Here is an 11,170-nt window from a genome sequence, read left to right as displayed (position 1 = left end):
TACTATGTGCACGTTTAAATTTCAGAACGATGATGATAGGAAAGGAGCATTAGATATAGGATCATTTCATATAGCAAGCCAACTATTTGTAGTGAGGCCATGGAAGCTTTTTGTGGAGGAAGAAACATGTGAACTCAAAACCATTCCCATGTAGGTTATTGTTAAAGGGCTACCAATGGAAATGTGGAACAAACAAGGCTTTAGCCAAGCAAGGAGTGCTATCGGAGTACCAATGTTCATGGATCGGTTAACAGAGAATATGTCTCGGACATCTTATGCAAGACTATTTGTAGAGATTGACACAAAGTGTCCTTATCTAGCAGATATACCCGTAATCTTGGATTAGAGGAGAGCTTACAAAGTATCCTTTGAATATAATTGGAAGCCCCTGGGATGTATGTGCTGTGAAGTTTTTGGGTACACTGAGCAAAGTTGTGCTAAGAAGGTTAATGTGGAGAGAGAGAGCTCTAATAAGGTCTGGATACAGAAACCTAAGACAAATAACAATGATGTGGTAACAGGGAAAAAACATGATACATAAGAACTACAACAACTTAAAGGTAAGGCAGTAGTCAATGAGGATCCTAAAGTCATCAATATTGATGAAAATGGCTGGAAATCACCTAGCAAGAAACATCGATGTAAAAGTCGAAACTTACAGGGAGAAGGAAGCTCAAGGGTAGATGAAGACATAGAGGAACCGATTACTGCTGAGAAAGAGATATGACAAAAAGCTCAGGAGAGTAGTAAGCAAACGGTACAGATGGAACAAAATAAGGTGCAAGTGGTGCTGCATAATAAAGAGAGTACTGAACACTTGTCAGGACAAGTATTGAAACACTCTTCAGTGCAAGGTGAGGGAAACAAGGCACAAGATGAGAAACAAGCAGAAAAAGGAATGAAGAGAACGGAAAAATAAAAGATACTAGAGCAGCCAACAGAGTACAAATCTTAGGCCATGGGGATAACCGATACAAGCACCTCACTGATAACAATGGCACATATATTATTCAGATGAAGGGAGGGAGTCAAGCAATGAAGCAAGCCAAAAGAACAGCTCTGAGATCTAGCAGTAGAGAAAATGCTAAATCTAGCCTTTTGGACCTCCCATGCAAACTTAAATAATAAACCTCACTTGTTGGAATATGCGGGGGTTCAACCAAGCTTTTAAGCAAGTTGAAATCAGAGCAATGGTGGGAAAGTATGATGTAAGTGTAATGGGACTTGTTGAAACCAGAGTAAAGTAAAAGAACCAAGACAGAGTTTTTAATAAGACTTTCAGAGAATGGAGACTAGAGGGGAATAGTAATGGCACTGAACTGGGTCATATATGGTTCTACTGGAACTCGAGAGTTTGTAACAAAACTGATACAAAAAGATTCACAACATATTACAATGGAAGTGGCTACAATCACAGGTGAGGAGTTTATAGTGTCAGTTGTGCACGGAAGTACCGATATGAGTACAAGAAGGCAGCTGTGGAGAAACATTATAGATCTCTCATGCAATATTCAGAAAGCCATGGGTGATAATGGGAGACTTTAATTTGATTTTAAGCGCACAAGAAAGGTAGGGGGTTTAGAGGTGAGGCCTTCTCATTTTGCGGATTTTTTAGATTGTGTTACTGCTACGGGCTTAGTTGATATCAAATTTAAAGGTAATTTATTTACTTGGAGCAATAAACAAGAGGAGAGAGTAAGTTGTAAACTAGATATAGTTATAGGCAATATGGAGTGGATAGGTGCATATGAGGATCATGAAGCTGATTTTTTAAACACGAGCTATTTCGGATCATTCAGCCGTTGTAGTGGTTTCAATGAACCAAAGAAACCAGAAATAGAAAGCTTTCAATAATTTTTTAACTTCTGGTCCACTGAGAAAGGCTTCTTGAGAACAGTAGGAGAAGCTTGGAGGAGTGAAGTAGTGGGGAATCCAATGTTTGTGTTCATGAAGAAATTAAAGATAGCCAAAGCAGCCCTTATACAATGTAATAGAAGGCGAGTGGGAAATGTGGTAGACAGAGTTACAGAAACAAAACAAGTAATGGATTTGATTCAAACTGAATTGCGAGTGAAACCTCTGGATAGGGAAATGATTAGATCGAAAAGAACGAGAAGCTATTAATACACATGTTCAAGCAGCTACTTCAGAGGAGGATATGTTCAAACAGAAATCAAGGGACCAAGTGATTGGTTCGGGAGACAACAATACCAAATACTTCTTCAAATCCATGCAATCTCGAAGAGTGATAAACAGAATTTCTTGCTTGAAAGATGTTGATGGGAATGTTATTCAAGACTTCAGCGAAATTGGATATGAATGTGTGGCATACTATAAAGCAATGTACAGCCCTGATAACATGCCAGCAGTAAACTTCTCTATGTTATTTCAAAATATGGAGCCTCGCCAACAGATTGATATCTTAGATTATGAAAGTTTGCAAAGAGAGGTTACAAGGGATGAGATAATAGAAGCTCTAGCTGATATTGGTAATGAAAAAGCTCCAGGGAGTGATGGCTTCTCGACCTTCTTTTACAAATGCACCTGGAGAATCATTGGTGAAGATTTCATAAGAGCAGTAAAGAATTTCTTTCACTCCAATCAGATGCTAAATGTATTACCCTTATTTATTCCGAAAGTGCAAGTAACTACATCCTTAAAGGATTATAGGCCTATTGCATGTTGTGGTGTAATGCATAAATGCATAACGAAGATAATGACAAGAAGAATGAAAGACCTAATACTGAAAGTGATTAATCCCAACCAGTCAGCTTCTATAACTGGGAGGAGTATACAGGATAATATTTTGCTATCTCATGAAATTACGCATAATTATCATCTAGATCATTCCCCCCTAGATGTGCTATAAAAGTGGACTTGAAAAACGCTTATGATTCTATGAGATGGGAAGCAGTGGAATTTGCTATGAGAAAAGTGGGTATACCTCTGAGGTTCATGACATGGATTAATGCTTGTGTGGAAACAACATCTTATTCTATAATGATTAATGGCTCATCTTATGGATACTTCAGAGGAAGCAGAGGGATTCAACAGGGTGACCCAATATCACCTTACCTTTTTGTATTTGTCATGGACTTATTCTCTGACATCATGCTACATAGTGTGAGAAGTGGACAGTACAAGTTACATCACAAGTGTGTAGATCCTGTTATTACTCACTTGTCCTTTGTAGATGTCTTGATGGCATTTATCCATGGAGATATACAAACTGCTACTAAGCTCAAACATAATTTGGTAGATTTCAAAATGACTTCAGGTTTGGAGGTAAATGTGTAGAAAAGTAACATATTCTTTGTAGGGGTGGATGATAATACAAGCACTGAGATAGAACAAGTCTTGCAGTTTGCCAGATGAGTGTTGCCAGTGAGGTACTTGGGCTTACCTTTGATTACAACAAGGTTAAGATCGGCTGATTGTTGTCATTTGATTCTTAAAGTAACAAAAAGAATTCAAAGCTGGAAAGGAAAGATACTCTCTTATGTAGGAAGATTACAGTTACTCAAGGCTGTGTTAAATAGCTTGAGTATTTATTGGGTGGCTTCATTCACTATCCCATAGAAAACAATTGATGATCAATAGATTATGCGGCAACTTCTTGTTGACAGGGCCAAATTGTACACAGTCACATGTATTGATTGGATGGAAAGACGTATGTTATCCTTATGAAGAAGGAGGGTTAGGCATTAGAAGTCTGGAAAAAGTAAACCAAGCAGCAACCATGAAGCATATATGGAAAATAGTATCGAAGGCAGATAACTTATGGGTTACTTGGATACATAAGCATTTGATCAAGGAAAGAAATTTATGGATGCTAAAATTACCAAAAGACAGATTGTGGAGTTGGCGGAATATACTTAAAGCAAGAGTGGAGACAGGAGACATAATGACTCATCAAATAGGCAATGGGAGTGAGACAAGCTTCTGGAAGGATCCTTGGTACCCCTCTGGAATACTGAGTGCAAAGTTCCCACAAGCACTATTGTATGACAACACATGCAACGTGAATAACAAGGTCACATACTATATTGAAGATGGAAAATGGAGCTTTCCACAACAAATAAAGCACCTTTTCACTGATTTTCTGGAGGAAATAGAAGAGGTGGAAATCATGGGGCAAGAAGATAAGATAGTGTGGACGACATCAACTCATGAAAAATATTGCATGAAAGAAACATATGAAGCTCTGCGAGGAATAAGACTAACAGTTCACTGGAGCAAGTTAGTATGGTTCTTGAATAGAATACCTCGTCATTCTTTCATCAGCTGGATGGCATTAAGTGGAGGCTTAAAGACTTTGCAGAAACTAAAGGAGTGGAAAAAAGTTGCATATAAGAGTTGTGTGTTCTGTTGGCGGGAAACTGAAACAAAAGAACACCTCTTCCATGTGTGCTCATTTGCTCGTACAGTTTGGAGTACTCTTATTCAGAAAATAGGCTTTAGCAGGCCCATAACCATTACTTGGCAAGAAGAAGTCCAATGGGCTGAAACAATAACAAGAGGTAAAAGCTATATACAAGAAAGTAACAGGCTGATATGGAATGCATTTGTATACTGGATTTGGAAAATGCGAAATGAAAGGATCTTCCAAAATAGACAAGCCGATGTGCACCAGGTAATAAACTCAGTGCTTAGAGATGCAAGAACACGCCTACTGGTAATGAGAATCAGAATGGAACAAGGGTTAGAAGCTCAGAACTTCATGGAGAGGTGGAACATCGATGTGGGAGTAAAACAGAACAGGCATGAGTACTGTAAGTGGAAGAGGGTAGAAATGGGGATTCACAATTAGAATACAGATGGGACATTAAAAGGGATAGAGGGAGGATGGGCAGAAGTATTGCGCAATGATGAGGGAGAAGTACTTAAAGCAAGCCATGGCCGATCATACATGAAGACCATAGCTTTGATTGAGTTACAAGCAGAAAAACAAGGACTGAAGATGGCATACAGAAAATTATCGAAAGATGTAAAGAAAGTTATCTATGATGATGCTAGTGGTAAGCAATATGTAAGGATGTAACAAACTTTTATTCATTTTTATGAAAAGGGGTAGGGGATCGGACCTCTATAAAAAACCTCGCTTACCCACCAAAAAAAAAAAAAAAAATCATAACACAACCCAAGTATTTCCCTCTAATCTTGATTGGCAGCTGGAGCCTTTAGTTACTGCTACAAAACTAGCTATTACGTCTTTTGGTAGTAGTATTAAACTTAACTAGTATGTATGCACTTGCGTGGCATGTTGAGCAAACACACCTAATGTGTCTGCACAATATAATTGGTGGGGCAAGAAAAAAGAACAAAAAACCAATGAGAGGGGCGGACACAATTTCATGTAGTTAGATTGGTGGGTCCTGTGAAAAGGGAAAAAACAAAAGTTGTTTTAGTTTCCAAATAAAGCTTTGCATGTTTGAAGAACTTGTTTTTTGATTGAAGGACAAAACAATTATTACACGTGGCGAAGTTACTGACAGCTCATGTGAGCCTATTAATGTGGCGCACTCTTAGCCATTCCATAAAATTTGCAATTATGTGAGAGGATTATTGGGCAGCTTGCTAAGCTTGGGCAGGTGGCTTTGGGGAGAGGCAAGCCTCATTATAATAGTAGAGATTTTCACTGGTAAGTAGGTTTTTCAATGGGGAGGCCTATGAGCTAGCTAGGTGGGCTCTTAGAAAGAAGGCTATGGGCCCTCTTTTCCAGACCTAAATTGTGATGTTTGGGCATGTATAATTTATGAGGAATGGTAGCGAGCCCATTATTTGTGAGATGGGCTCCGAAACCAACTGCTAAATGGCAAACAAAGTTGAGTACTGGGTACCTGTTGAGTCGGTTTTCACATTTTCCTATATTCTCTCTTCCAAAATTCATTATCTTATTATTTCATTTTGATGTATCAGGTATTGAGGTTTGAAAGAACCAAATTGGCATCAAATCTGTAGGAAAGTTTGATATGGTTGTGAAGATGAAAATCAATACTAATGAAAGAAGGTGTAAAGAAGAGGATGATAGAGGGTTGTGTAGTATAGGTAGTGGTCGGATTATTTATAGTGAACTTAAATTACTTGGCTATAGACATGGAGTTTGGAAGAAGAGATAAAAGGAGAATGGATGGATGGAGAAAAAGAAAGAACTTGCTCAAGTGGTATCTAGTCAACTTTATTTGTTAATAGCCTTCGCACGTAGGTAGTGTCTCTCTCTCTATTTTATTTTTCTTTCTCTGATGGCCCAACAAAAAAACTTAACACATTTTCCATAGGTGGGTCTCTCTCTCTTTCTTTTTCCTGGTGGGGCCAACAAAAAATTATGAAACGAAAAAAAAAACAACACACAAAAATACAAAAAACAGAACACAAATGGCTAACTCAACCACGCCACTTATAAGTAGTAGAGATGTAGCGGTACGTTTGGGAGCCCATCTCACAAATAATGGGCGGATTATACATTTTATCAGTGTTCTAAAAATCGGTCTAGGCGGCTGCCTAGGCGGTGCCCAACCGACTCGCTTAGGCCCAAGTCGTTTAAAAAATTGGTGGACCGATTAGGCAGGCTAGGCGGCTTCTAGGCGGTCCAGTCAAGTTTTTTTTTGAATAATTAAATGTTAAAAATTAAAGACACGTATAGGCTTAAGATTTGAATGAGTTTAAAAGACTAAAGTCCAATGTAAATTACATGGCACTATAAGAAAGAGTATGTTTTTATATGAAGTCGATTTTTTTCAACTATTACGTATTTTTGTAATAAGTATATTTGTTTGTGTTTATTTTTTGAGTTATGGTAAATGATTTTCTTCATTTCTTGTAGTATAGGTGTGCTAGGATATGGCCGTGCCTACGACCCACGAGACATCGACGCACTTGCGGCGACAACTCGTCGTGCCTTTGGTGCAAGGCTTACGCGTGCCTTCGGCGCGAAACAACTCGTCGCACCTTCGACGCAAGGTCAGCCGCGCCTTCGGTACAAAACAATATACTTATGTCCGTGCCTCCCGGCACAGATAAACTCCCTAATGCGCATTCGACACTAACTTTAACCACCTAAGAAAAAAAGACTGTGTGGGCAATGTAGACAGAACCTCCCCACTATAGCATTCATCTAAATGGACTTAAACATAGAACACCACCAATTCAACCAAATAGAATAAGAACAATATGAGAAATAGATAAATTATAAGACTTCCACCAAAGTGAGGTTTTAATGAGGACGTGCATCAAAACAGTTCAAAAAACGTGGGGTAACATTATAAGAGCACCCACAAAATATATTATAAAATATATTTGAAAAAAAACTGCCTAACGAGTCTAGGCGCTGCCTAAAAAGGCCAAGACACTAGGCTCTCCCACCGCCCGTCTACCCTTGCATTTTGTAGACAACCGCTTATGGGCAGCTGGTTTGGTCCCTGTGGACTGTGGACATCGATCCGCTAGTCAAATCCCACTATGCATCTAGCCCATTGACAGGCCCAAGTATGGCGACTGCATGGTTCGACTTTCGAAGGAAGGAATCCACAATTCCACGTGATTCTCGTGAGCCTGAACATCATATCAGTCGCGCTTACATGATTTTCATGTTCTTACACACTATCATACAAACTTCACGCGGACAGAAAACAATCTGAAATCATATGCTGTCAATTGCAACTATTGGGGATACTTAATTATTAATTATCTTTACCAAAAAATTAAAATAAAATACTCAATTATTAGTAAATGGGCATTGAGAAAATATGTCCATCACTCCATCCTTGCCAATTGCCAAATGTTTTCTAGAAGTCTAGAACTACTAAAGTTTTGTGCACCAGAGAAAACGTTTGTTAACTTGGGCCCCATCTCGTTAGTCTTGTTTGATGACTTTGATCAAAGTAGGAGAATCTTTATTAAAATGCAAATGTAAACCATTAATAAAATAAAATAAAATAAAATGACATAATCATATTACGTGCTCTAAACGAATCATATAGCAATACGGTATATAATCTTTCACATTGCACACTTTTAATCACAGACACACAAAGTCCCCCTCTTCACCAATGCAGTATCCCCAACTTCACCAATGGCTACCAACTTCAATAATTGCGCTGGCGCCTATCGTTTTTAGTTTCATCGTTATTGTTCTCATCTGTATCGTCAAGAAGAGAACTGGTAACGTGAGCAAGACGCGGAAGGCACCTGAACAGGGACGGACCCACGGTATACTAAAGGTATTCAGTTGAATACCCTCAATTTGGGGGGGGGGGGGGAAATAAACATGTGACGTGTGACGAGTATTCAAACCTTTGTTATTTAGCTTCTGTTTGCCGGATGATTCTTGTATTCAACGTTTGCTATTTAAGCTAGCTTTGTTTGCTTGATTATTTAATCACTTATTTTATAAATCGTGTTTCTCTACATATTCAATTATATTGTCCACCCTACCATGCAACCAGTACATAATTATTTATGTGTATGAACTTAGCATCTAGTACTTATGTATGCAACCAGTACTTATTTGATTATTTATTTGTATGTAATATTGAACTTAGCACCTTTTTAAAATATTTCCTGCTTATATATATAAGTGTTTCCAAGAATATAGTTTGGTTATCCAAAGACAAAAACAGAGAAAAAAGTAATTAAGTTGATTATTGCAAAAAAAAAATAATAAATAAATAAATAAATAATAAATAATAAATAAATAAATAAATAAATAAATAAATAAATAAATAAAAATATATATATATATATATATATGAAATTCAGTTTTGCATTCTAGTATTTTATTATTATTATTATTTTTTTCAAGTAGAAAACTTCCAAAGTAAATTTGGCCTATTAACTATTATCTCTTTTTTTTTTTTCAAAAAATTATAATTTTTCTAAAATACAACTTAAATTTTCTTAAGGGTGAGTCCAATGGCTCCATATCCCTTTAAAAGTAGAGCTAAAGTCAACAGATTTTACTCTCTATCATTAATTTCCTCTTTATATATCTGAAAGGATTATTATATCTTCTATTTTATTTTATATATATAGAGAAAAAATAGAGATAGAGAATAGAATCCTTTCAGATATATACATAGAAAAATAATGATTTAGCTCTATTTTGTTGACTTTAGCTCTATTTTGTTGACGAGTATTCAAACCTTTGTTATTTAGCTTCTGTTTGCCGGATGATTCTTGTATTCAACCTTGGTATATGTTAATTCAACGTTTGCTATTTAAGCTAGCTTTGTTTGCTTGATTATTTAATCACTTATTTTATAAATCGTGTTTCTCTACATATTCAATTATATTGTCCACCCTACCATGCAACCAGTACATAATTATTTATTTGTATGAACTTAGCATCTAGTACTTATGTATGCAACCAGTACTTATTTGATTATTTATTTGTATGTAATATTGAACTTAGCACCTTTCTAAAACATTTCCTGCTTATATATATAAGTGTTTCCAAGAATATAGTTTGGTTATCCAAAGACAAAAACAGAGAAAAAAGTAATTAAGTTGATTATTGCAAAAAAAAAAAAAATATATATATATATATATATATATATATATATATATATATATATATATATATATATATATATATATATATATATATATATGAAATTCAGTTTTGCATTCTAGTATTTTATTATTATTATTATTATTTTCAAGTAGAAAACTTCCAAAGTAAATTTGGCCTATTAACTATTATCTCTTTTTTTTTTTTCAAAAAATTATAATTTTTCTAAAATACAACTTAAATTTTCTTAAGGGTGAGTCCAATAGCTCCCTATCCCTTTTAAAAGTAGAGCTTAAAGTCAACAGATTTTACTCTCTATCATTAATTTTCTTTTTTATATATCTGAAAGGATTCTATTTTTTCTCTTCTATTTTTTCTTTCTATATATATATATAGAAGAAAAAAATAGAAGATAAATAAATCCTTTGTATATATACATAGAAAAATAATGATTTAGCTCTATTTTGTTGACTTTAGCTCTATTTTTGTTGACTTTAACACTATTTTTAAAGGGATAGGGAGCCATTGGACTCAGCCTAATAAATGTATAAAGCAATATTGATTGACCTTGAATACTCTGGGTGAAAATCCTGGGTCCGGCCCTGCACCTGAAGTATCCGGTGCGTGGCCTCTAGTTGGACATCTCAATCTAGTAAGTGGTCCTAAGCTGCTTCATTTTGTACTTGGAGAACTCACCGATAAATATGGACCGGCCTTTACAATTCATCTTGGTATGTATCCGACATTGGTGGTGAGTAATTGGGAGCTGGTGAAGGAATGTTTCACTACAAATGACAAAATCTTCTCCAATCGACCAGTTAACAAAGCAATCAAGTACATGTTCTACAACGAAGAGTCTATTGGATTCACACCTTATGGCTCCTATTGGCGTGAGCTTCGTAAGATGACTACACTTAAACTCCTATCAAACCATCGCCTTGATATGCTCAGGCCCCTAAGAATATCAGAGATGGACGCTTGCTTTAGAAACACATGCGAGTTGTGGGACCGAAAAACAAAGACGATAATGTGTGGGTATTGGTAGATATGAGCAAATGGTTTGGCGAGATTTCTTTTAATGTGGTTGCAAGAATTGTAGCCGGAAAAAGAATTTTGGGTCCAAAGGCGATAGGTATAAAAAGTGATGGAAGAGGTTGTCCGCCTTATGTGTGTGATGACTTTATCTGGACATAGTACCATATTTGGGATGGTTGGATCGGTTATGGTGGACCGACCGTGCTATGAAGCAAAGACCAAGGAATTGGATTCGTCCCCTCGAGAGCCGGGTGGAGGAACATCGCCAAAGGAGGGTGTCGATCTCCGGTAGAATCGAAAAGTACATCAAGCACAATGAAAGAGGAGGTGGAGAAGGATTTCATAGACATTACATTGTCTATTATGGAGGAGAACCAATTACCGGGTGATGATCCTGATGCAGTCATCAAGTCTCTTAACCTGGTATGTAAATCATAGTTTGATCAAATTAGTCCAAATTTAACTGGATATATAGGATAGCACTAGTGCTGTCAATGGTTTCCGATAACCAATCCGAACCAAACCAATAAAAATTGGTTTGGATTTTAGTAATTTGGTTTGTTCTCTACCGAATCCATAAGATATTGGTTTGGTTTCGGATTTGCCTTCTTCTACCAAACTGATATG

The 11,170-nt window shown here is 36.6% G+C and overlaps 1 protein-coding gene and 1 long non-coding RNA gene across 2 annotated transcripts; one reads left to right on the top strand and one right to left on the bottom strand.

Moving 5' to 3' along the window:
* Positions 1-1,308: 1,308 nt before the first annotated feature.
* On the top strand, positions 1,309-4,810 carry LOC147514402 (uncharacterized). Its single transcript, XM_086592579.1, has 4 exons — positions 1,309-1,417; positions 2,100-2,766; positions 3,033-3,277; positions 3,627-4,810. Exons 1-4 carry the CDS (start codon positions 1,309-1,311, stop codon positions 4,808-4,810), a joined length of 2,205 nt encoding a protein of 734 aa, XP_086448705.1.
* Positions 4,811-8,019: 3,209 nt separating this feature from the next.
* On the bottom strand, positions 8,020-10,658 carry LOC147514401 (uncharacterized). The gene is made up of 2 exons (XR_015207824.1): positions 10,117-10,658; positions 8,020-8,187 (listed from the first exon to the last, which is right to left on the bottom strand). It is a non-coding gene; the product is annotated as an uncharacterized LOC147514401 (long non-coding RNA).
* Between the last annotated feature and the right edge of the window lie 512 nt (positions 10,659-11,170).

The sequence above is a fragment of the Coptis chinensis genome, chromosome 2, assembly GCF_015680905.1.
Source record: "Coptis chinensis isolate HL-2020 chromosome 2, ASM1568090v1, whole genome shotgun sequence".
NCBI classification, from domain to species: domain Eukaryota; kingdom Viridiplantae; phylum Streptophyta; class Magnoliopsida; order Ranunculales; family Ranunculaceae; genus Coptis; species Coptis chinensis.
The sequence above is the reverse complement of the archived record's forward strand: the minus strand, read 5'-3'. Positions and strand labels throughout refer to the sequence as shown.

Bases quoted from the DNA above. Each gene is read 5' to 3' on its own strand.
- LOC147514402 (XM_086592579.1), top strand. From the start codon at position 1,309: ATGGCACTGAACTGGGTCATATATGGTTCTACTGGAACTCGAGAGTTT. The intron at 2,767-3,032 runs GTCAGCTTCTAT...TGGATACTTCAG, and splicing joins AAAGTGATTAATCCCAACCA to AGGAAGCAGAGGGATTCAAC. The intron at 3,278-3,626 runs GTTTGGAGGTAA...TCTTGTTGACAG, and splicing joins AGATTTCAAAATGACTTCAG to GGCCAAATTGTACACAGTCA.